The sequence below is a fragment of the Chelonia mydas genome, chromosome 5 (assembly GCF_015237465.2).
Source record: "Chelonia mydas isolate rCheMyd1 chromosome 5, rCheMyd1.pri.v2, whole genome shotgun sequence".
Lineage (NCBI taxonomy): Eukaryota > Metazoa > Chordata > Testudines > Cheloniidae > Chelonia > Chelonia mydas.
Window position 1 is genome coordinate 49,741,758 of NC_051245.2, and position 26,424 is coordinate 49,768,181.

The following is a 26,424-nucleotide window of genomic DNA, read 5'->3' on the forward strand; positions in this document are numbered from 1 at the left end:
TACCTTGGGCAGCTCTCAGTCAGTGGCGCAACAGGGGTACTAAAGCAGGTTTTCTGCCTGTCCTGGCACCGCGGACCGTGCTGCACCCTAGAAGCGGCTAGCAGCAGTTCCAGCTCCTAGGCAGAGGCGCGCAAATGGCTCCACACAGCTCTCACCCTCAGGCAAAACCCCCCAGCTCCCACTGGCTGGTTCCCAATGGGAGTGCGGAGCTGGTGCTCGGGGTGGGGGCAGCGCACAGAGCCCCATGGCCCCCGCGCCTAGGAGCCAGACTTGCTTCCGGGGCGCAGCGCGGTGTCAGAACAGGTAGGGACTAGCCTGCCTTAGTCGGTAAGCACCGCTGACAGGACTTTTAATTGCCTGGTCGGCAGTGCTGACCAGAGGTGTTGCGACCCAGTGCCTTATATTCCGTGACCCAGTACTGGGTCATGACCTACAGTTTGAAAACCACTGTCCTAGAGCATGAACCTACTAGATATTAACTTCTTGGTGGTGCTTTTCTTACAACTTTTCACTAACAACTTCTAATCTTTTCTAAAATTAAACACAGCAAAGGTGAGAAGAACCAGACTGACACTCATGAATACTAAAAACTCTTTTTTCTTTCATAACAGGTACAACATAGCCAGTAGAAGAATAGACTTCCACACAGGACCTTGGCAATGTGCCTCATTTGTGTACACATACCTAGAGTAATGGCCTCTTAGAGGAAGAAAATAATCAGTTTCTATGTCCACTCAATGCACATAAGTAATGCTATTAACTTTGAGGCCTAGTATTATGAAGTGAATAGAACGTTTGGCGATTAGACAATCTAATTGTTTGAATTAGTCAAAAGGAGTTGATTCCGTTGCTCTAACATACCAAGATGGAAAAACATCACCCATCTTTATTATTATTTATTACACATATTTGCATGTTGATATAGCAACTTGAGCAAGGCATATCCTGGTAATTAATATTATGTACTGAGTGCCAACAATGTAATCAGCATTATAGAGAAGGAAGATTAGAGAAATGCCTTCTATGACCTTATATTCAAAGTAGACAAAACAGAGAACAAAAATGGTACACTTGATTATTAGAGGGTGGACATATCTGAATGGAACTTTTGTTTGTATGGAGATAACACTTTTTTAAGGTACTAAAATGTCTTATCACAGGGTAAGTGTGCATATTAACGCTAGCAATGGGTTACAAATAAACAGTATCTAGAAGTAGACAGTGCCTTTCATTCTCTAGGATTTCAATATAATATACCCAGTGCCATTGAAACTGCAAGGGGAATGTAGCTAGGCAGAACAGGTATTTAGATAGCATAGTGATGGGTGTCTTAACAACCTAAGCAGATAGAATGTAATTATCCAAATGGGAATTTAGCCAGGACAGTTGGCTTCTTAGAAAGTTACCACAAATTTATCAATGATCAAAATGATTTTATGCTTTGGCTGAAAAACAGTATCTGCAATGGCACAGTGCCCATAACACAGCTAACCCCACGGATGGGGTATTGGTTCAGTAGTGAATCACCCCAGTAGCAAATACTCTAAAATCCCTAAAAAAACCCACTCTGAGAACAGCATTTATTCCTGTTAAGCACCTACCACATTTCTAGGACTTATAAAACTAAGTGTTGTTTAACAAGGACCCCCCTTCAAAGTGAATTAACAAAAAAAAAAAGGGGGGGACTTAAAGTGGCTTCTAATTTCACTGCAGGTAAACCCTCAAATGGGAGTTGCTGGGCACGCCACACTTGAAAATCAGGTCACTAACGTAGGTGCCAAAATATGGGTTTAGGACCCTAATTTTAGGCTCCTGTTTTTGAAAATCTTGGCCCTAGGACATAATCACAGGGCTGATCCTACAAATTACAATGCATGGACAGAGCCCCATTTTCTGCATTGGGCTTTGAGCAGAACAGGGATACATCCATATGCTTTTACTTGCAGGATCAAGGCTTAAATATATATATTTTTTATAGAGAGTTGCAAGAGCAGCACCTGTTTTATTTCCCTGATGTAACTTGATTTCTCACTTCTTATGTGAGTAGAGTGCCTTGGAGTAGTTCTGTCAAAAACTAAATAGTCAAGTCTAATATTTCTTCACTGATATAGAGATAGGTTAATATTTTTCTGTGACTACAACTGTCAGATCCTAACTTCTAATCTAGTTTCCTCAGAATGAAGGTTCTTTTGTCGAAAACTCCCAGCAGATATTTCCTGTTTAAAATTCAGAACTTACTCATATGATTCAAAATAGAGCTTTGCAGAGCAGATAATACAGTACTGCACACAACATAAGAACAGCCTCTCCCACTTCTGTTATGGAATTTCTCAAGTATCAGCCTATACCAGTACTTAGACACTAGTTAAAAGTACAAAATCTGCTGGATCATGGACCTACAATATAAGTACTGTAAAATAAAATCATTCTTTAAACTAATGTAGATGTTCACACATTTAGTAATTGTTCAGTTACACAGCTAAGGTAGTTCAGATAGCTCTGGCAGCTTTACAAATTTTAATTGCTTGGTGGTATATTTTAACACTTCTTTCAGGTCTACTCTGAATAGTAGACTTGGACTATAACTCTGCAAAGACTCGCGTACATGCTTAACTTTCTGCATGAATAGTCTGCATTGATTTCAGTGGGATTATTTACATATGGAAAGTTAAGTTTGAGTCTTTTCCAGATCAGGTCCTTAATAGTGCATTTAGGAGCACAGTGGAAAATGAACCTAGTAAGCAAACTATAGTACTGTACACAATATTTCAAGGGGGTCATTCATCAGAGGTAGCTCAAGGTGGGCAAACAATCCATCCCAATTTTACAAAAGGTTACCTCCATAAAACAGGGCTGGGCTAAAGAGCAAGCAAATTCTTTGGAAAAAGAAAAGGAGTACTTGTGGCACCTTAGAGACTAACCAATTTATTTGAGCATAAGCTTTCGTGAGCTACAGCTCACTTCATCGGATGCATCCGATGAAGTGAGCTGTAGCTCACGAAAGCTTATGCTCTAATAAATTGGTTAGTCTCTAAGGTGCCACAAATACTTCTTTTCTTTTTGCGAATACAGACTAACACGGCTGTTACTCTGAAACCTGTCAAATTCTTTGGGATTCTGTACAGACTTGGCAAATCAGAGCTAGGCTAATTTCCCACCCTGGCAGCAAATAGGGGAGAGAGAAAAAAATTTTTTCTACCATTTCCTGGCAGGGGTACTAGAGAAGTAGGGCTTGTCTACACTGGCACTTGACAGCACTGCAACTTCCTTGCTCAGGGGTGTGAAAAAACACATCTCTGAGCACTGTAAGTTTCAGCGTTGTAAAGTGCCAGTGTAGACAGTGCACCAGTGCTGGGAGCTATTCCCCTCATGGGGGTGGTTTTTTACAGTGGTAGGAGAGCTCTCTCCCAGCACTGGTGCAGCGACCACACAGCCATGTTAAATCATGGCCATGGCAGTGATTTAACGTTGCTAGTGAAGACATGCCCGTAGATAACTCAAAGTTTGACCTCCGTCAGCCAAACTTGGGCCATCAGCAATCAAAGATATCCCCAATTATATCAATAGCAATGTAATTAATGGTGTTAGAGAAAATGGTGTTAACAGTCAATGACATACTCCTCAGTCAGAACTGAACCACTGTGGTGTTAGAGGTGTTTCATAAAAGAGAGTCAAAACCAATGTACTGACACACCTATTACTGAATAGCCCAAGAGACTATTTAATTAATCTTTTAAAACAAGAGTGGGAGTATTAGTCACACTGTCCTAAGTAAGTTCCTACTCCAGTAATTACAGTCTGATCTATCTAAATGGCATTTGTAGTTTAAATTAACTGATGAGGAGGAGATGGAGCTTTTATCTTCTTGATCATTGTTTCAGATCCAGGTCACAGTAATAATGAAAAGATGTTACTATCTTGTTTTACACTTAATCATCAAATAGTTCCAGGTGATTAGGTATCTGCCTCATCACAATTAGAACAGATTTTGTACTAAGTTATGTATGTTGTCCTACAGTAATAGCAGTCATACTTGCCACCTCCCAGCAACCAAAATAATAAATAAGGCCCCATTTACACTGGCAAGTTTCTGCGCAATAAAGCAGCTTTGAGTGCAGTAATTCCCAAGGTGTTCGCACTGCGAAGCCACGTAGTGCGCAGATACAGCGCTCTAAAAATACCACCCCCGAGAGGCGTACAGCTTTCTGCGCTGGGGCTACAGCACTGCCGTGCCAGTGTAGACACCGTGCTGATTACAGCATTACGATTGGCTTCCAGGAGGTGTCCCACAATGCCTGTTCTCACCTCTCTGGTCATCAGTTTGAACCCTACTGCCCTGACCTTAGGTGACCAACTGTCAGCCCCACCAGATACATTCCTTTGCAAATTTGAAAGTCTCCTTCCTGTTTGCTTAGTGATGTGTGCAGAGGTAGGGGGCTTATTCCTTCACCCGCTTACTTCCCTGGTCCTCCTCGCATGAACAGAGAGCAGCAACAATACCCGACGTTCAAAGGTGCAAACAATTCAATGTTTATTGGGGTGAACTTCCAGCAAGCATGATTCCAGTTTCCTTCCTTAGTGTCCCCCTTCCCAGCTCTGACACCACAGAGCCTTACCTGTGTCCCTGTTCCCATTTCCCCCCTTAACAAAACATGATTCCAATTTCCCCACCCCCATTCCCTGTTCCCATTTCCCCCCTTACTTCCTGATTGACTGTAGACTATATAGTAAAACTTGAGTTCTGCTTCGCTATACCTTAACCAATCATTTTCCTGAAATTTAACTAAACAATCCTAACATATTGTAACATGATTATGTAACCAATTATATCCCACTACCTTAATTAGTTTACACCCAGCAAAATTAATTATACAGCAGACAGAAACAATCACAGAACCAGACAGAGATTATACAACAAACAATAGGGAAATGGGGACTACAATGATAGAACAACACAGAAATGAGCATTTCACATCCCAGCTATTGATAAGTGATAAGATTCCCAAGTGCCACATGCCCAGCATTGCCAGACAGGATGCTATCAAACTAAGTTTCCTTTTACATTTTCTAGGCACTTCCCTTTCTCTGGAGGTGATAGGCATTATCAGGACAGGACTGTATTCCTAACAGCCCAAGAGCACCTTATTTCAGTGTGACTAGTTTGGAATGTAAGTGTGTGACCGCTCGCTTCCCAGCTTATGGCTGCCTCTGCTACTTAGCCAAACATCTTAGCCTAAGAACAGGGCCTCAGACTGTCACAGTAAGAGAAGGCCTTTACACCGGCAGACAGTGATTTTGATTCTTTCTTTTATACCTCTATAACTAGCTAAGTGGTAAGAATACACCTAAATTCTTCGAGTATAGGCCTTTACAGACAGGCCTGAATATCTATATCCTAACATGCAGTGGTCTCAGCGCATCTTTCCATGCCATGCCTGCTCCACACACCAGGCGATCCCCGACTTGGAGCAATGCCGAGCTGCTGGACCTCACCAGCATTTGGGGAGAGGAGGCTGTGCAGTCACAGCTGCACTCCAGCCCTCAGAATTATGATACCTATGGACAGATTTCTAGATGCATGATAGAAAGGGGCCAAGACCGGGACATACTGCAGTGCAAGGTCAAAGTGAAGGAGCTGCAGAACACCTACCACAAGGCATGTGAGGCGAACTGCTGCTCTGGTGCTGTGCCCACGAGCTGCCGGTTCTACAAAGAGCTGGATGCGATACTCAGCAGCGACCCCAACTCCAAGGCAAAGGCCCCTGTGGATACTTCGTTGGCTTGCGTGCCAGTTGAGAGTGGACTGAGCCAGGAGGCATCAGTCTTGGACGAAGAGGGGGGCGGGACTCAGAGGCAGAAGATGACTCGGAGGCCAAAGATGCATGCAGTCAGGAGCTCTTTTCTACCCCAGAGGAGCCTAGTCAGTCACAGCAGTCAGATCTTGGCGAAGTGCAAACAGGAGAGGAGGCCCCTGGTAAGCGGATCTGATTTTGGGAATTGCGGTAGCGAGTTGTTGGGGGCAGGAGGGTTGCAGAAAGCAGGCTTGTTTCCTACTGCATGCCTAGTCTGAGCGGCGGGAACGGGCTGTTGATAGACTCCCTCACTTCACAGGAATCTCCCTCCCTTAGATCTCCGGGAAACTTTTGTGGAGATACTGAGCAATCTGCTGCTGCAGGTTCCTTGGCAGAGCCACTTTGTTTCTTGCCCCATTAACGATAACTTTCCTACGCCACTTTGTGGTCACAGGCGCCGGGGGACCATTGCTGTACACAGGCGAGCCACATAGGGGCCAGGGTGGAAGCCACAGGCTTGGAGAAGACCCTCCCTTGATTCCCTGCTCACCCTCAGCACTGAGATATCTTCCATAATGATCACCTCCTGTGGAAAGTGTGGGGACAGGAATGATTATTAGGCCCACCCTACAGTGCTGGCTGTCCCCAAGTGCCACATGCCCAGTGTACAGCAGGGTCCAGGAAGAGAGATTTACCCTGCAGCTACTCACCATTTTGGGGGTCTTGTGGCTCATGTGTGCTTGCCTGGGGCCAGCCAGTTAGTGACAGGTGTGAGAGTACTGGCTGTGTTTTAAAGCACTGAAACAGCGTTGTCTGTGTTGCAAACAATACTGCTTCTGTAAAATGTTGCATTTAAACTTCACAGAGATGACCTTGGGAGTCCAGCCTCCCTCTTTGTTATCGGTGGTAGAATGGCTGCGCAGAATTAGAAAGTGTCCAAGAAGAACTAAAGAGGACTTTATGCGTGAGGTTATGATGCACTCAGCCGCCGAGAAAAAAGAACTGAAGGAGTGGGAGGACAGCGAGAAGAGGGACCGAAAGGAGAAAGCAGCACGCCAGAAAGAAGCCACAGAGCGGCTCTTAACAGTTACAGAGCACCAAGCAGACACGCTCCAGGCAATACTAGCTCTTCCAACTGAGCAGCCCCGCGCCTACCCTCCCCTGCAGCTGCTGTTGCAAAACTCTTCCCCATGTGACCCCCCTCCCCCACAGCGCCAACACACTGTTATCAACCTCCTGGCTCCAGTCTGTACCCACAGCATTCCACTCCTCCCGCCTCACAGTCCAGCACTGTGGACTCCCACTACCCACTGCACTCAACACCCATCCCTCTGCCGTTTGGCAATGTTGAAGTACAGCACCCACTGCATTGTACTCCAGTGGAGAGGGTTGGGTATGCTCCGTCAACATACACAAATCTGTAGCCGTCCCAGGACCCCTCCTCCTCTTGAGACCTTCCCATCCCCCACCCTGCTGATTTTTTTTTAATTTACTCTCTCCTCTAGTGGTTGTCTTTCAATAAAAGAATTATGTTTGTTTGAAGGCAATCTTTATTTTATTAAGTGAACGCAAAAAGAGCACTGCAAAGCAACATACAATTATGTTAAAGCCCCTTCATGCATCACGTGCATCTATCACCTCCTAGCATTACAAGCACTGCAATCCCGAGCATAACAGCAGATATTAGTGGCCTTTAGCTTCAAATTGCTGCTGCAAAGAATCCTGATCCTTTTGGCCCTGCGCTGTGCCCCTCTAATAGCCCTGGTCTCTGGTGGTTCAAACTTAGCCTCCAGGTGCTCAGCCTCTGCAGTCCAGCCCTGAGCGAAGCTTTCACCCGACCCTTCACAAATATTATGGAGCATACAGCACGCGGCTATAAGCATAGGAATACTGTCATCGGCCATGTCCAGCTTCCCATACAGGTATCGCCAGTGAGCTTTCAAATGGCCAAAAGCACACTCCGCAGTCATTCTGCTCAGCCTGTTGTTGAACCACTCCTTGCTGCTGTCAAGTTGCCCCACGTATGGCTTCATGAGCCACGGCATTAAGGGGTAGGCAGGGTCTCCCAGGATTACGATGGGCATTTCGACTTCCCCTACGGTGATCTTCTGGTCAGGGAAGAAAGTCCCTGCTTGCAGCTTCTTGAACAGGCCAGTTCAAGACCTTTCCGGATCAGTCTATCTTAGTGTCTGTGAAATGATCACGGTGATCCACAAGCGCCTGGAGAACCATTGAGAAATACCCCTTGCAATTAGTGTACTCAGTGGCTAGGTGGGTCTGGTGCCGGAATTGGAACGTACATGCCATCGAGCACTCCTCCACAGTTAGGGAAGCCCATTTGTGCAAAGCCATCCACAATGTCACGCATGTTGCCCAGAGTCACAGTCTTTCGGAGCAGGATGCGATTAATGGCGCTGCACACTTCCATCAACACAACTCCAGCGGTCGACTTTCCCACTCCGAACTGGTTAGCGACCGATTGGTAGCACTCTGGAGTAGCCAACTTCCACAGTGCAATCGCCACATGCTTCTCCAGCGACAGGGCAGCTCATTCTTGTATCCGCAGGGCTGGTGCGAGCTCATCACACAGTCCCATGAACGTGGCTTTCCTCATTCAAAAGTTCTGCAGCCACTGCTCGTCATCCCAGACGGGCATCACAATGTGATCCCGCCACTCAGTGCTTGTTTCCCGAGCCCAAAAGTGGCATTCCACAGTGTTCAGCACCTCCGTGAATGCCACAAGCAATCTTGCATCCTAGCTAGTATGCGTGGCAAGATCAATGTCGCACTCCTCTTGCCTTCGTAATTTAAGGAATAACTCCACTGCCATTCGTGACGAGTAGCATACGGGTCAGCAGCTCGGGATCCATTCCTGCAGCCCCAAAGAGGCAGGGCAGGGCACGCAGTACATAAACCGTTGAAAGATGGCGCCAAATGCGGACCGAAGCACAGGGATTGCTGGGATTCAAAGCAATGCACCACGGGGCATTGGGACAGCACCCAGGAAGCCCCGTTCCCCTTCTGCCTTCCCACAGGTCTTAGCAGCAAAAGAGAAAGAGGTACTCTGTGGGATAGCTGCCCAGAGTACATCGCTCCAAATAGCACCGCAAGCGTGAACACGCTATTGCGCAGACAGCTGTCAATGTGAACACACAACAGTGGTTTTCCTTTGGCACGCGCTGAGCAGCGCTGTAACTTTGCAAGTGTAGATGTGCCCTAAGAGTAAATAGTTGGCAAATCCAGCAGAGACTGAGGCCTGGTCTACACTAGGAAATTAGGTCAGTATAAGTACAAAAATCCACCCCCCCAGTGATTCTCCTGTTGACCTAGCTACTACATCGCACGGGGGTGGAATACCTAAACAGAGGGGTGGGGGGAGCTGCACCTAGGGTGACCAGACAGCAAGTGTGAAAAATCGGGACGGGAGTGGGGTATAATAGGAGCCTATATAAGAAAAAGGCCAAAATATTGGGACTGTCCCTATAAAATCAGGACATCTGGCCACCCTAGCTGCCCCACTGCACTGTTTTAAGTGTGGACAAGCCCTGAGTGAACAAAGAGACTCTGCTACCTTCACATCCTAGCAGTAAACCCTGCCAAAACACACTGATAGCACAAATTGCTACTGCTAAGCTATATCTCATGCATGGGTAAAGAACTTGAAACCTGTAAAGCTGACATAAGGGCCACATTCAGATTAAACAAAAATAAAATTTTCATAACTACTTCACATGAGAGTTCATACTTAAGTATTCGTTAAAGGAATAGACTTCAGTTATTTTCACCATCTACCATAAAGACCATTTTGTAAAACAACACAGGCTTCTAAATAAATAGCTGTTAAGAGGAGTAAAACACATTTAATAAGTTTCCACTAAATTATGGAAGGGCATGCTTTCTTTACATGTGTCTACTTAACAATTAGTTATGAGCAGAGTTCTTTCACCCAAGCCATGAATCATAGTAAAAGAGCAGATTATTAAAATCAATGGGAACTAACACGTGATACGTCTTACAGTGTGAGCAATCTATTACATATAGTGCACCCTCAGTTCTAGTTTATCACTGTAGTGTAGTTGTATCATTGTCCTAAAGAATTTTTCCTATATCTCAGGCCTTTCTTTCTTTCTCATATTGTGTTTTGATAAAGAACTCAGGTAATTCCTAGATCTTTTTCCCCAAGAGTAATTATATGAAAAGCAGCATATCAGGTGTGCAAAACTGCTCATGCAGCAGATTTATCTGTAATTTAAAACTAACATCAGAATAATTGCCCCATGACACAAATCTTAAGTACATTCTGTAAATACTGGAATTAGAATTGTACTGGACTGTATGGTCCAGAAAGTGGTAAGAATCATTTATGAAATGCAGCTTTTTCATCCTGATATTAACACAATGGTGTTATACCAGTAAAATAAAAACCAGCAGGATCTTATTAAAGGGGAAAAGGCAAAATACCACATTTATTGTGAATACAGAAAGAATCATAGTAAGCTGTTAGTTATAGCTATAACATTCCATTCAATCTCATTTATTCACACATTCATTCATATACACATAGGTTCTGCAAGGTTATCATCATAGTTACCAGCCTTAGAGTTGCTCATGCCAAGCCACTGGCCAGTTGTCCCGGACATGAGGAGGGAGCAGGGCCTTGTCAGATGCTCATCTGATGCTCCTGGAAGTTGGTTTGCAGAATCAGACCCCAAAGTTCTCACTTTCTAGAGTCCATTTTTATAGGAGTTTTTTCCTATGCCAGTCTATGGGAATTGCTTCATCATGCTGTTGCTGAATCAATCAGCAGATAGCACATTCCTGACAGCTCCGTGCTGCTAGATGTTATCTTGTTCTTTGGTTCTCCCATTCTTGAGGCTGTTGGGTGGATTCCAGTCTGCCCTCCGGGGGTCCTCTGGTTATTTCCACTTGACGCCTTCTTCAGCGGAGGGACACTGGATTCTTAGGCTGGCACCTTCCTGATCATTCAGTTATTATCCACACCAAGCATCCATGCACATACATCCTCTATCTCTATTTTAATCACAATTGTTAATACAACAAAAGGGAGGGGAGTCTCTGGGTGCTGTTTCCGTTGTTACAGAGTATTGCTTTGAGTGTCTCTCTCTCTGTGTGTGAATTGCTTTGAGAACAGACTCTGTCTTAGAATGTACTAAGGCAATTAGCAGCTTGCAAGTTTCACACATAGAGGGAGAGAAACAGTACCAAAACCCAAGAGACCTCTTAATTAGTAATACCCTGGAATTTAAACTATGGGGAATCAAACTCATTTGTGATTTTAATACAGAACTTCTTTAATATGATCCAACAATGGAAACAGAACTTTGTCATATACACACAAGCAGCACAAGTTCTCTTATAGAAGGGAGGAAATCATGCAGCAGTCGTGGATTATTTTTACATTAACATTGAAAGGCAACAACAGTTAAAATCCAGACAGCGTCTGCACCTGGGGGTGTGCCTGAGAGATGCAAAGTTATAATACTGAATGATCACTACCCAGACCCAGGGAGCTTACGAGACTGGTGACCATCCACAAGAAACAGAACAGAACAGACCCAGATTGTGACAAATGAAACTTTCTACATACTAGAGAATATAAACATGTGAAAGTTAAATGTGTGTGTGTAAATTCCAGAGCCATGTTTCATAGTTAAAGCCTCACGTTTTTAACTGAAAAACACCACAAAATAAAATGAAAAACAAAAAACAAAAATCTCACCCCAAACCAGTGGCATCTATCCTGTGGGACCAAAATTTGAGCGTGGCACTGTGACCCCGTACGCAAGCACCCACAGCAGGCAGCCAGGCCCAGACCTGTGGGACAGGAGCCGCCACTGCAGTGCAAGCGTGGAGTGGGTTCACTCTGCAACCCCCCTCCAGTGCCCCCAAACCCTGAGAGCGGGACCTGGCAACCTATTCCCCAAGGGATAAAACAAAGACACCACCACATTCCCCAAAAATAAAACAAAATATTATATTTAAAAAAAAAAACTTCACAGGCTCAATTCATAGTACCCCAAAAATGTTAAATCTAGCTCATATGAACCTTCTGATAAGTATTTTATAGATTTACTGGTTATTTGGATGGGCACACATTGTAAGACCAGCTGTTAAAACTAACAAGAGATTACCTACAATATACCTAGAAACACACACGTATGTTTGGTAAAAATCTTCGGTTTACAGTTTAAATTCTCAGCTGTCAGAACCTGAGTTTAGGTTCTTGAACTAATATTCATTTGGTCATGTGGCATGTACATTTTTATTCCTGGTTATCTTTTTAAGTGTGTAGCATAATAAAGCTCTCAAATATATGGGATAAGCAATGTGACCAGTTTACAGCATGCTGAAAAGTCAACGATCCCAATTTCATATCGTGAGTACTGAAACCCATCACTGATATTACAGTGACAATTCTTTTCACTTTAAGTGTTCCCCATTTCTTTTTAAAAAAAGGGGGGGGGGGGGAAGCTAGAAGTGGCTTTGAGTTACAGACACTTGCAGTGCTTTAGAACAGCGGTGTAAGGTCACATGGAAACACCACAGCCTTACACTAGGAGCTATGAACGTACCTCTCCTCTACACTTGGAAAGCTACCATAGTTCATAACTGATTATAGCTTGGAGATATAATCCCTTCTAAACTGAGACCAAGCATGGAAAGTTTCAGAAAAAAGACTAACAAAAGCCATGATGTAATCCTAACAAAAGCAATTGGTTCCAAGTACTTATAGCAAGTATTATGTTTTGGACATTTAAATAACATATTTCATAATGAAATGTCCAGTGACATATTGGTTCTAGAAAACTGTTCAGTGAAGAAGCTAATACCGATGAGAAAATGACTAACAATTTTAGTGTATTTTAATTAGTAAAAAAAAGTTCATACAAAGATAAAATTCATATAAGATGACATTGTTTGCATAAGTTTGTAAGTATATTTACAACTGTGATACGAGACAGATTTACAAATTCAGACGACATTGTAAGGTTTAGTATAAAGGTACGCTAAATCTCTGGAGGCTTGTGTCTCACCAGTGAAAAACATTTCACTTGGATTTACATCAGATGCTTATGGTTTATGTACCATAACTTTTTTGGGAGGTTTTATACTGAGAATTAAGTTTAAAATTTACTATGTACATTCGACTCCTAGTGTTTACAATTACCTGCATCAGCTACTCTCTCCAGTTTTCTCAAAACAAGAAAGTCATGTTCTTCTGGGTGTTTTCTTCCCTTAATTTAACACATGCAGTTCTACCTATGTCACCAAGGGGAGGTTTGTAGAGAGTGCTAGTTCCGTAGCAGCACTAGCCAAGACTGGACATGAGTTCAATAATCTCTTCATTCCCATATTACTATGGTTTAGGAATGTGAATAAGTTACCTCACCTCTGCAAGGCAGAGGTCAGAATTAAGCTATGCTATGGTTGCTAATATAGGACCTGTTCTGCAGTCCTTATTCAGGCAAAACTTCAACTGCTTTCTTTAGAACTTCTGCATGAGAAAAGAAAGATATAAGCACTAAATAAATATTCAGGATCAAACAGTAAGGAGGCTTGTACCACATTTCTCTCCTTCCTGTCAGGTAGACACCACTCAGTGGTTTCTGAGAGATCTGTAGGTTCACCCCATAGAAAGCAACCACCTTCAGAATGGGGAGAAAAAAGGGGACAAGGACTAACAAGTGGCTCTGATTCTGTGGAGCATGTAAGGACATGAATGAACAGTTTCACTTATTTGAACTGAAGTGCTTAAATACTCTGCTGAATCAGGGCCATAAAAACAGCCCAGTTTTTTCCAATACGATACGTAGAGCCCTATGCAGATACAAATTTTGTACCTGCATCTGATCCGCAAACATGGTCTGCAGATATGAAGTGGATATCTGCAGATTTGCAGGGCTCTAACTATACAGGAAATACACCAAGTCATTATCGGAGGTTGTTACAGCACTACTGCACAGATTCTTGACTAGATCTAGAAGAACCAGATCTGGTGGAAAGGGTGCACACATGGAAAGAGAGAGACAAAAGAAAGGGAGAACAGATGAGTAAAAATAACCATACCTATGACTGCATAAAAAGGGACAGACTTAGGCATTTATCTATTAATAAAACATACAATTAGTGTAGATGCCATAAAACAGCTTGTTAACTTATTTGTTATATTGCATTTAAAATATGATTCCGTACAAAACCGGTCAGAAATGCACAAGATTTAAAGAGACTACATATCGGCATTGATTGAGGAAGCAATCAGTTTCACATTAGGAAGTTGATAATTTTGAATATTTAAAAATCATTTCTCTTTCAATATACTAAGTAGCTTCCACATAAAGTTAGAGTGATACTATATGTGTGTGTTCCAATTCATAACTTTATCATAGTCCTGAATTCTTTGTTTTATGTGAGAAAGTTTGTTCTTTAGATAGTCACAACGTTCCTTTTTCTCCAGAAATGTAGGATCCTGCAAGAAAGATACAAGCAAATGAACAACTCATATTAATACAACGTATCTTTCAGTTTTCTCCAAGAACAATCAATAATGCAGTTGGCTGAGGACAGCACATACGCATATGGATACATGCCTTCCAAACACATGCTGTTCTTTCCTGAACATAATTTCTTCTACCTGCCCTTTTCCTGCTTTCTTGGTGGATGGAAAAGGGGCTGTGGTTTTGACGTATTTTAGCCATTTAGTAAAGTAATGCAATTTTATTTGTTGTGCTGCCCTGTTTCAGTTACATATTTGTGTTCTGATGGTTTGTATCTGGTGATCTTTAAACAAACAAACAAAATGAATGTACAAAACAAATGACAAAACAGACTAATATGAACCGTCAATTTGCATTGAATAAAAAAACCAAAAAGGTACAAATCAGGAGATTATATTGCCAAGATTTTACTGGAATGCAAGTAATTACACACACCCCTACCTAACCTACTTAATAGCAATAAAGTAGAACCCCTTCTGGATTCCAGCAATAGTTATTCTGCAACTAATATATAGTCCACCCCTCCACCCCCCAAAAAAGAGTTGATTAAAAAGAAAATGAGAGACTTCCTTTCAAGATTAAGCATATGTACCTTGTTGTTTTTATCACTTACAAGGAATGTTGGCTTTTTGTTGCATGTGTGGATGGAAAATGGATTGGTTCCAAAAAAATAACTGAACAATGTTAGCAAGCCTTCTCAAGGCAAGACATTAATATATGGGACCTACCGTCAAACAGAAAAACACTTTAGCCTAAGAACATCAACGGTTTCTTTTGAAATCTAGTTTATATATTTAGAGCTATCACAAGATGCAACCAACATGAAATTGTAATGAGTTGGACAACAAACTTTACCTACTTTCTCAAGTCTCCAGCATTTTATGTGACAGGTACACTGAACATTGTAACATGCAAAGGCTGGGCATACCCTTAACTAATAGATTGCGCCTGCTGTTCAAGCTGCTTTTGTCTACTTACATCAGTGGTGGGCAATCCGCTGGCGGGCCACGAGACAGTGTTTACGTTGACCATCCACCGGCACAGCCGCCCGCAGCTCCCAATGACCGTGAACTGGGAGCTGCGGGCGGCTGTGCCTGTGGACCGTCAATGTAAACACTGTCTCATGGCCCGCCAGCAGAGTGGTTGCCCACCACTGACTTACATCCTCTTAACCACCCATTGGATTATCATTGCAAACCAGTGGCATAGCCAGGACGGGACACTTGGGCGGGCCCCAACTTCAGGTGGGTGGGCAACAACAGGGGGTGGGGGGAAGGAGGACATGAGGGTTCGGGGCCGCCTCGTCCCCACCTCCAGCCGGCCTTGCGGGGGGCGATGGACGCTCTGGCCAGGGGCCCGAGCCCTAGGTGTGCACCCAGCTCCAGGAGGAGATGGCGTTCTCCAGTGGTAACGCTGCCCCAAACTGGGACTGGCTCCCCCAACGGCAGGCCTACCCTTTTGGAGGGTTCCTCTGCTGCTGGTGGGCTGCCTGCTCACTCACCTGCCCTCCTCCCATTGGCAGATTAGCCACTGGGCCAAGGGGGTGTGCCCAGGTGGGGCCCAGAAAAACGGGAGCTCCCGTGACCCTACCCACTCTGCCCCCCCGCAGTACTCCTGCCAGGAAGTGGGATTGGGGTGCTGGGGCTGGGCCTGGGCCTGGATGCTAAGTGGGTGGGCCATGGCCCACCATGCCTATGCCCCTGCTGCAAACTAGTATTAAAACGTAAAGCTGAAAATACTCACATTCTTCTTCTTTTTGTATTCTTGCAGAACTTTTGAAATTCTGTCATGTTCCTATTAAAACAAAATGGTGAAGCATTTTAAAAACCTTATGTTTGTTGTTAGTGTTCTCCCATAAGTTCTACCCAGACTTGTCAAATGTGTGAACTGAGATATATCTTAGTTTTTGTTTTCATTGAAAACATTAGTTTGAATTTGTCAACACTAACAACTAAAGTTAGTCAAAACTTTCAATTAAGATGGAAACTAACTGAAAACAACTAAAATAGAAACGGATGAAAATAGGGGGTCAAAGCTAGTTATGAAGTGTTTCACTATTTCTGTAATATGAAGACAATAGGTTTTCAGGAGATCAAGTCCATCCTGTTTGTTCATCTTTAGCATTATCAGGTCTCTCTCTTCCCATAGGCAGTCTAGCTGTTTAAGATTGTGCTCAATTCTCAAAAACAAATTAGTTTGGTTTTGCGATTAATTTTTTTAAAAACACATGCATCTAATTAGCTACTTACCAGCGTGTTTCCAGGGTGAAGAGAGAGCTTGCTCACCAATACATCCAAATCATCAAATTTTTTTAGGACCACCTGAACTTCAGCAGAGAGCTCTTTATATTCAGCAAACTGATCGTTAAACACAGCTTTATAGCGATCTCGCTCATCGTCTGTCTGAATTGCTGGGTATTTCCTATAAGAAAAACGATTATTAGTGCTGGAGTTTTGACTTTCCAAAAAAGCTGTAAATGTGGCTTTTTGAACACATGCAAACTTCAGCAGGTTATACGCAAGACTTTGAAATCTGAGTTAAGTGTTATGCAAATTAACATTATTTGAAACATGTCCTTATGGAACTATGGAGTTTTATTAGCTTGCAAAGACTATTACTTTTTGTGAATTTTACTCATTTCTAAATTTGCTTTGCTTAGGTTTGATTCTGATTTTGTCAGTCAGACTGTTTAACAAGTATTGCAGGTTCTAGAAAAGTTCAAAAAAATGCCTGTACATTTATTCTCTCAGTTATTTTTGTATCACTGTATGTCCTTTCCTCATCCCCTTGGTAAATATTCTGTTAGATATTTTAATTATTTAATCTACTACAAAATTTTGATTTTTTAAATTATGCATTTATATTAAATATGTACATGCTACGTCCACAGGCCATCATTCTCTTATTTAAAATTCATGTCTAAGAAATTGGAGACCAATAGAGTATGAAGTATGAAAAAGTGGTTAGATACTAAAATAAGCCAATAGAAAAAATACCACCTCTTTGATGAAACAAACAATGGAAAATTACAAAAACACTCACGCTAAGTAGTCTGGCATCACTATAGGCTTAGGAATGTACCCTGATGGTATGTGGCCATTAAGTAGTTCAGGTTTCATTTCCACCGATTTAAATTGCCTGTAATTGACCTCTCTTGGTCTGTCTTCACTTTCATACTAATTTTAAAAGTAAAAATGATAAACATAAACACAAAATAATTGTTAGCGTGGAGTTAAAGTTGCAGGTATTAAACAGTTTCCTATGCCTTCCTGAATGCAACTGTAATATTAGAGACAAAAACAAAGCATGAGTTAGAAAACTGGTAAATGTAAAGTGGGTGAATATCTTTTATTGGACCAACCCACCTTGCCTCTCTAATATACTGTGACCAACATGGCTACACCACCACGGGATATAGAAATATAAAGTGAGATTTCTCACACAACACAACCACCTTAAATCTCCCCCAGTAGTGACACCAGTTCCTTAATACAGCATTCCTCTGGGGGCTTGGGAATACTGTATTAGTCTTGTATGACTTGAATGAAGTACTGGAAAGTTTAAGGAAGTCCCCTAAGGTATTACTAGACTAATTGTGATCGTGCAACAAGAAAACTATGAAGAAAGGTTGCTCAGTGGATCTAATTTAATCTCTGTCAATCAGCAAAAATTTTTCCCATTCCCTGAGGGTCCTGCTGGAGTGTAGGAATAAGTATCCTTATTTGGTGTTGTGGTGGGCACAGAGAAAAGATGATATGTCATCAGATGACATGTGCAGATATATCCTGCATATCATGGTTGCAGGGCCGTCCCTAGCTATTTTGGTGCCATACACAGCCCCCTTCGGGGGGGGCTGTGTGGGGCGGGCTGGCCACTTCCTGAGGGAAGTGGAGTGACCCTGCTCCGCTCCCCTGGCTCCCAGCCGCGTGGCCAGCAAGTGCTGGGAGGCAGTTCCCTCCTCCCCACAAGTCTGGCCCTCGGGCCAAAAAGTTTGTCCACCCCGTCCTACAACATGGCCAAGATGTGAAGACACCGAACTTTCTTTCTTCCTCACTGTCATACTTGCCAAAACACCAAGGGGGAGGAGAATGGGTCAAGTCCTGACCTGTCAAGGGAGGCACCAGAACAACAAGAGAAATGTGTGCCAAGAAGTACTGAACCCAAGCATACTCAAAAAAGTAACAGACCAAGCACCAACACAAACGGTCTTAAGTCTGCTGAAAACAAGAAACTGACACACACACACAAAAAGGCACCACAGATGCACCAAAACACTTGAGGCAAAGAATTAGAATTTAGAGCTCTGAACCAGATCCAGCTGGAAAACAAGGCTGAAACCAAGAAAGGCCACTTGATGAGCATCACTAAGCTCTAGAGGAGAGCTGCTCGTTCCTGCAGGGAGTTCCTTTGTTTACCATGGTCAAGGAAGTTAACCACAATATTCAGAAGGCAATGTTGATATACTCTAAAGGGGGTATTGCTTGAGTTCTACCTGACCACGACTTCCCTCAGGACCAGAAAATGTTGAGAAATAGTGGCGTTCCACCGGTCTTGTGTTAAGGAGCTAAGACTTAATGCGAGAATCTGACACAGAGATTAACCTATTCTGGTCAGCACTTTGGAAAACTTTACCTCTTTCCATCCTATAATAATATCAGTCAGAAAATTATGAGAGACAGACACAGGAGAGAATAAATTTGATTCTTACCATCCTTTTTGGTAGAAAAGATTGTGTTTTCATCTAAAAAAAAAGGAGACAGTTTATTGCTTAACGAAGGTTTGAATCACGCATGTATTCTGCAAAAGCACAAACCTTTAATATCCTAAACCCCATAAAAGTCATAGGACAAAGGGTATTTGTGACCAATTAATGTTTAAATATGAGTAAATGTATTATTTTCAGGAAAGCTGCATGTGGCAGTATGGTGTCATTAGTTTTAAAGAAAATTTTAAAGAGAGAAGCCAGTAATTCAAAAAATATTCTAACAATTTAGACCAGTTTATTTGGAGCATCTTATAAGAAGATTCCAGGATTGTCACTCTGCAGCCCAGGCTGTCTGCTGAGTCACTGAGAAGTGACAGAAACGGTTGCAAGAATGGCTGACAGGTTGGTTTTTTTTGTTCATCGCCAGGTTGAACCGTCACTGAGATTCAGTTTGTTACCATCCAGTTTAGTTCTGAGCCATTTTTGGCATTTATTTAAAAACAACACCACACACAAAACTTTAAGAATTACACCTGTGGGACAGCACAGGCTTTCAGTTACTACTTTTAGATAAGATACTTCAATCTCCTCCCGACCATTTTTGTTACTCTCTTATATTTTGTCCGATATTAACCCATGAACTCTTTGGGGGCAGTAATCATTCTTTTTTTAAAATCTGTTTTGGGAAATAACTCAGCCCTCAACAATTTTCCATCATACTCAGCTCAGTCAAACCAACCACTATAAAAATAATCTATTTAGGAATATTTTCAAGTAACTAGAGTAGAAGAATGTTGGAGGGTGGGTGAGAATAATTTGATCATTTTATATATAAACTTCAGTAAAACTTACTTTTTCAGATTTTTATAATATAAAATTAATCTTCTAACAAAATATTGCGAGAATGATACAGCTACTCATTTAATTTAAAATTAGGACACTCATGAGTAAAACTGTGTCTTTTAAGGAGAATTTTACAAAGGAAAGATTAAAGTTTGAAATTAGAAAGTGGAGGAAATCCACTGTTCTTCCTCCCTAGTGAGAAGGAAAATCAAAAACTGAATCCTATTTAGGTGTGGCTCAAGTATATCCACTGAATTCTGTGGAATGTGATATTTTAGTGATTTTTATAAGTTTTAATAAAAATGTGAGTTTCAATTTGATCATGTTTTGCACAACCCACTTGGAATGCTTTAGCTGATAGATAAAGCAAAAATAAAACAAATTTTCTGTTATCATCCACCAGATAGGAGATTAAGCAATTAATAATAAAGGATGTTCCTAATATGTTGCAAATCCAATTGCAAAATAGTTGAAACACAGCACAAGTGATCCTGCAGTCTTATATTTAGAGCCCCTACAACATAATTTGTATTGAACTCTATCAAAGTCACAGCATGATGCTTTATAGCAGATTTGTATGCTGCATAATGAAAATATATTTTATTTCATTGGATTTTTTTTCCTTTTAAGCCTTAAGCCACTCCACCTATGCCCAATATTGCTAAAATAACTAGATATCAAGAATTATGATTTTTTTTAATACAAGAGCTACAAGGCATACAAACAGTGTAAATATGCTAATGAGAAAGGGCCTGCAGGAACAGACCTGAAAACTGATTTAGAATTTAAGGACTAATGCATTAAAGTTTTTTTTGTTTCACACACGATATCCAGACCATAGGAAACCAGTAAAAAGCAGCACTCAGTTATCTAGCTTTCTGTATTTAAAAAACTGGCAACCTTTCTTACTCTAAATATCAGAGAAACATCATTACATCATGACAGGTTTCAGAGTAGCAGCCGTGTTAGTCTGTATCCGCAAAAAGAAAAGGAGTACTTGTGGCACCTTAGAGACTAACAAATTTATCTGAGCATAGGCTTTCGTGAGCTACAGCTCACTTCATCACTCACATCCGATTATGCTTATGCTCAAATAAATTTGTTAGTCTCTAAGGCGCCACAAGTCCTCCTTTTCTTTTTATCATTACATAAGTGACAAATACTTAGGCTTGTCTTTGGCTTCTCAGATCCAAGAACACAGTGTTGAATTAGTAGTGTGAGGAAAGCTGAAAATACATAGATATGTCAGGAGTGGTGGTCTGGTATTTTGCACACTTCACAAAATCAGTTTCTAATATCCTTAGAGTAGCTCTGACAAACTTCTAAATTGAAAGTTCTGTCTTCAGAGGCTCATTTGCTTTAAGGCCTCCTACTAAAGTGTTAACGTAAGGGAAGAATATAGTATAAACTGACTATCTTTTGTTCAGAGGAGAGTATGTACTAAGAAGCAGTTGACCAGCTGACTTAGGGAAAGTACTTCAATATTTTCCATGTGACTGCATGACCCAAGGTCTGCTGAAATCAATGGAAAGACTACCACTGACTTCAATGGATGCTGGATCAGGTGCTTTGCTAGTGCCTTTCTGTGACCACCCCTGTATTCAAACCCTACACACTACTGTAATAATTGTGCAAAATATGCCTTGTTAAAAATTTATAACACAATCATCAATATTCTTATGTAAAGTATGTATGAAATACGTATTAAGAGTTATTAACATAAACTGAAATTATGCCAACAGTGTGTTTACAAGACAACTCTAGGGCAGGGGTTCTCAGACTGGGGTCTTGACCCCTCAGGGGGGTTGCAAAGTGGTTACATGCAGGTTGCAAGTTATCAGCTCCTTGGGGCTGACAGCTCCCAGGCCCCATTACATTTATCTCCCCCTCCCCCATTTTTAACATATAAGCAAGGATCACACTCAGAGGTTTGCTGTGTGAAAGGGGTCACCAGTACAAAAAGTTTGAAAACCACTGCTGTAGGGTAACTGGTTTCTCAAAGAAAGGACAAAGTGACACCTCCAGCCAAGTGTCATTAAAGTTGATCAGCAATCTGGCAAAGAACAAGGTCAGGCACAGAGCGACTTGCATTTCGGCAAACAACAGCAAGGAACTTCTTTCACTTCACATCTCCTTTCTCACAGCTAGAATGAACTTTATCTAGGGGTAAACCTCAGGAAAATGCATTTCAAAGGATTACTGAACTACAGAAGTGAGAGGCAAACACACCCCAATCTCTCTCTCACCGAAGAGGACAAAAGGAACCACCCCTTTGAATTGGGGGGGCTGGCGGGAGAGGGTGTGACCTAGAATTTGATCAGCCATGTTGTTGGAAACGTGGTAAAGACTACTTTGAACCAAGTCTAGCTTGTTAAATTTCAGCTACTAGGAAGCATTTTATCTTTATTTCTCTTGTAACTATTTCTGACTTTAATACCTGATACTTACTTCTCTTTGTAGTAAAATAAACTTGTTTTATTATTCATCTAAACTAATTCAGTGCTGTGTTTAAACTGAACCGTTTGGTAACTCCGGTTAAAGTAGCAAACTGTTCAATGTTGACTCTTTACAGGGGCAATGGACCTTTACTATCTGAAAATTCAGGACTGGAAATGTATTGGGGTCACCTGCAAATAATAACTAAGGCCAGAGTGTGACTGGATGCTGCTGACATGCTGCTGGGGTCCGAGCTGATGGACCAGAGCTGCAGCTACACAGACACACTCAGAGTGTGACCTGCAGGCTGTTTGTGAGTTGCTCTAGCTGAGAACTACAGCAGCAAAGCATTGTGAGGCACCCAAGATTACAGAGCAGTCAGTGCTTCATTTGTGCCAGGGCGGCTTGCTGCACCTCTAGGTTTGGCAGTACATAGCCCTGGCACCTCCGGGGTTGCTGCATCGTTATGAAAGTAAAAATAAAAAAAAAAAAATTGCTTGGGCCCCAGCACCTCTTTCATTACAAATTAAGCACTGAGGGCAGGCAGTGACACAACCCCTCACTGGTCTGGAATGCACCTCGCAATGTGACACTTTCCTTTAGGGAGCTCAGAATATTACAGAAGTGGGTAAATATTCCTGTTGTATAGTTGGGAAAACTAGTACCAAGATGACTTGCCTAACGTAACAATTAGCCCAAGGCACAATGATAACTGGAACCCAATGTTTACTACTTAATCCCACCTTGCAACGTGCACTCTAAACGCACACAAGAAAATTGATGCAATCAGTTTGATCTGATAGTTTTTGACTTACCTCTTGTTCCATTCGTTCTCTGTGCCTCCTTGCTCCTTCATGTCTCCATAGCTTTAGGCTAACAACTGTACTAATAAGATAGACAATCACTGTGACAAACAAAAAGATCATTGCTGCTGTCTGTCCCCCTTCTATGCGGCAAAATGATGCATTCATTGGTGTTTTAAATAATTGGTAATAGCAGAGTCCACCTCGGTTAGCATCATTCACATAGACTATCGCAGCAGCCATATACAGAATGAATAATGCAACATTAATTCCAAATTCAGTTAAAGGCCACCAATTCGAGTCCAGAAGAATAGTTCGATAGTACATTGACATGCCAAGCACTAGAAGCGCTATGGTCACTAACCAAGCCAAGCCTGCTACAACAAGTATAAAAGGGGTTTTGGGGCCACTATAATAATAGCCTCCATATATACTGTTTGCTGTAAAACCATACGGCTGTGAGTATCCAAACATGTTGTACCATTCATTATCTTTGTGTATATAGGCTGTGACACAAGCAAAGACAGCTGCACCTAAAAGCAACTCTACGACACACAGAATTCTGAGTAAACCTGCCCATGATTTCATGTAGGAGTATCTCAGATTATAAGCTTCCACTTTCTCACTGTAAGTTAGAGCCATTTGAGTATGTCGTTCTAGGGAGGAATAAAGATCTTGGGTAAGCATGGCTTCAGCTTCTTTGCGTGAATTATAGCTTCCACCTGACCCTCCATATGGGTCTTTATAAGAACTAGCAGCTGACTTGTGGCTTTGCTGTACTGGAGACGCTGGTGGAGAACACTCAACTCCACCAGAAGTGTATTTTATATCTGATGCTGGCTTATCCAATTCTGGATTATTTCTTCTCCCTTTGAAGAAGTTCTTCCAGGAGTCTGGAATGAACCGCCTGACGGGTTTGAGATCAGGGGGTTCTTCTTGATCACTTGGGTAAAATTCAGGGCCGAGAGGTGGTTGCAGTGGGAGAGGTGGTGCTGGCAAGGCATCCACACTCAGTAGCAGTTCAGCATTTTGTGAACTTTGAGGCAGACTTGCTGTATCTTCTAAAAAAGAGGAATCCACGTATACTTCATCATATTGTGTAGCTCTGCCATGCTGCCTCGATCTGTGCTGCGACAACGCACTTCTGGAAGACATTTGTGATTCGATCTCCTGTTCTAGGAACACCTAGATAATTGAATGAATATTTATAAATTATCCCCTTCCCACTTCATTTGCGGTTCCTACAAACATCATTGAAGAAATTGTTAAATACTAACAACGGGCTCAGCACTGAACAAGCCAAAAATAAAAACTATTCCTCGACAGACTTACAACCCCACGAAAACTGGTGCATTCTTCAAAGAAAGGCCAACACTTTAAAAAAAAATAAACCCATTCCACCTGGAAACAATCATGCTTCATATTTTATCCTCTGGCGTTACAGCGAAGGTAACGCAAAGAAACCAACAATGACCGCAGCAGCCATTTCACGTTGACAATGCAAGGTCTAAGAGCGAAGGGTGGGGAATTGTTTAATTGCCTGTAAACTAAACTCCAGGGATTTTATACCGAGCCCCTCCCAATCAAGTGACGCGCAGAGACGCACGGGACACTTCTCTGGCCGCTGTTTCACCGAGTCCCAGGAGCAGGGGGTCTTGAGCCCCGATTCTGCAACGGGATCTGCAGAGAGCCGGCTCCCGACACCCTCCGCCCCTGCACAGCCCTTGTCCTCCTCGCCTCTCCCCCCGGCCAGACAAAGGGCCGCCCCGCTCACCGCGAGCCTCCGCGTCCCGCCAGCGACTTCTCAGCTCCGCGCACGGCCCCGCCGCACAACGCCCGGCCGCGGTGGGGTGGGGCCGGGCCGGGCCACTCCGCGCAGGAAGGCGCTGCGCTGCGCTTGGATCCGCGCTCGCCTGGGTCGCTCCCGCCCTTCGAGTCAGGCGACAGCCCGCCCCCTCCAGCCCCGCCCCGGGAACTCACCTGCCGGCCCCGCCTCCAGCCCGGGCCTCGCGGGCACCTGCGCCCTGCTCGGCCTGGCCCGTCCATGCACCATTTGCCCTGGGGGCAGACACGGTAAATTGCGCTGAACTGCAGCGCTCTGCTCCCCGGCCTGCCTGGCTCCCTCTGCAGCGAGAAACCTACGGACCCGTCCTCACGCCAGCCTTGGGCAGTAAATCCCAACTGCTATGGGGCGGGTGAGGCCAGGGAACCTGCCTGAGCCGTGCTTTACCCTGGACTGCAAACTAAAGTAAAGTAAAACTATTTCCCCTTGTTTATTTCCCCTTCTACTGTTCTTGTAAAGTGCTGGAAATGGCCCACCTTGATTATCACTACAAAAGGTCCCCCCTCCCTCCCCCCCCCGCTGGTAATAGCTCACTTTTCCTGATCACTCTTGTAACAGTCGGTATGGTAACACCCATTGTTTTGTGTTCTCTGTGTATATAAAATCTCCCTGCTATATTTTCCACTGTATGCAGCTGATGAAGTGAGCTGTAGCTCAGGAAAGCTTATGCTCTAATAAATTTGTTAATCTCTAAGGTGCCCCAAATACTTCTTTTCTTTCAACTAAACCAAGACTCCTTTGCGTAGCAGCGAGGTGAAAGATGCTGACCGCCACGTAAAGGGGTAGGATGGGGCATGCCTTGGGAGCGGGGCAGAGCTGAGAGTGAAGCTTGCGTGGGCAATAACCGCTACTGCCTTGAACTACAACAACAGCACACCCCCCACCTTCAAGGTACCACAGAGCAAAACCTAAGCACTAGTTGCTAGTATCTCATTCCCCTGTCCCTAGAAACATACTGGAGTACTAAGGATGTAATAAACTACTGCATTCATGTTCATTAGGAGACTAACAAAAAGATAGATTTCAGAGTAACAGCTGTGTTAGTCTGTATTCGCAAAAAGAAAAAGGAGTACTTATGGCACGTTAGAGACTAACCAATTTATTTGAGCATAAGCTTTCGTGAGCTACAGCTCACTTCATGGGATGCATACTGTGGAAAGTGTAGAAGATCTTTTTATACACACAAAGCATGAAAAAATACTTCCCCCTACGCCACTGTCCTGTTGGGAATAGCTTATCTAAAGTGATCACTCTCCTTACAATGTGTATGATAATCAAGTTAGGCTATTTTCAGCACAAATCCAGGGTTTAACAAGAACGTGGGGGGGGGGGGGGGGTAGAAAAAAACAAGGGGAAATAGGCTTGAATAGAGACTGGGAGTGGCTAAGTCATTATGCAAGGTAACCTAAGTTGCAAATGAATTCCAATTCAACAGTCTCTCACTGGAGTCTGGATTTGAAGTTTTTTTGTTGTAATATCGTAATTT

General features: G+C 42.8%; 1 protein-coding gene across 3 annotated transcripts; it reads right to left on the reverse strand.

Moving 5' to 3' along the window:
* Positions 1–12,656: 12,656 nt before the first annotated feature.
* MARVELD2 (MARVEL domain containing 2) lies at positions 12,657–25,325 on the reverse strand. Of its 3 annotated transcripts, none has more exons than XM_043546271.1 (7): positions 25,076–25,325; positions 23,108–24,280; positions 19,017–19,049; positions 17,351–17,484; positions 16,558–16,729; positions 16,052–16,102; positions 12,657–14,280 (listed from the first exon to the last, which is right to left on the reverse strand). In XM_043546271.1, the coding sequence occupies exons 1-7, from the start codon at positions 25,139–25,141 to the stop codon at positions 14,164–14,166; spliced, it is 1,746 nt and encodes a 581-aa protein (XP_043402206.1). In that variant the 5' UTR covers positions 25,142–25,325; the 3' UTR covers positions 12,657–14,163. The 3 variants fall into 3 exon arrangements, with proteins under 3 accessions (XP_043402206.1, XP_027677507.1, XP_043402207.1); XM_027821706.3 differs by lacking the exon at positions 25,076–25,325 and adding an exon at positions 24,870–25,041; XM_043546272.1 differs by lacking the exon at positions 12,657–14,280 and adding an exon at positions 14,289–15,032 and having other exon boundaries at positions 25,076–25,273.
* Positions 25,326–26,424: the final 1,099 nt, after the last annotated feature.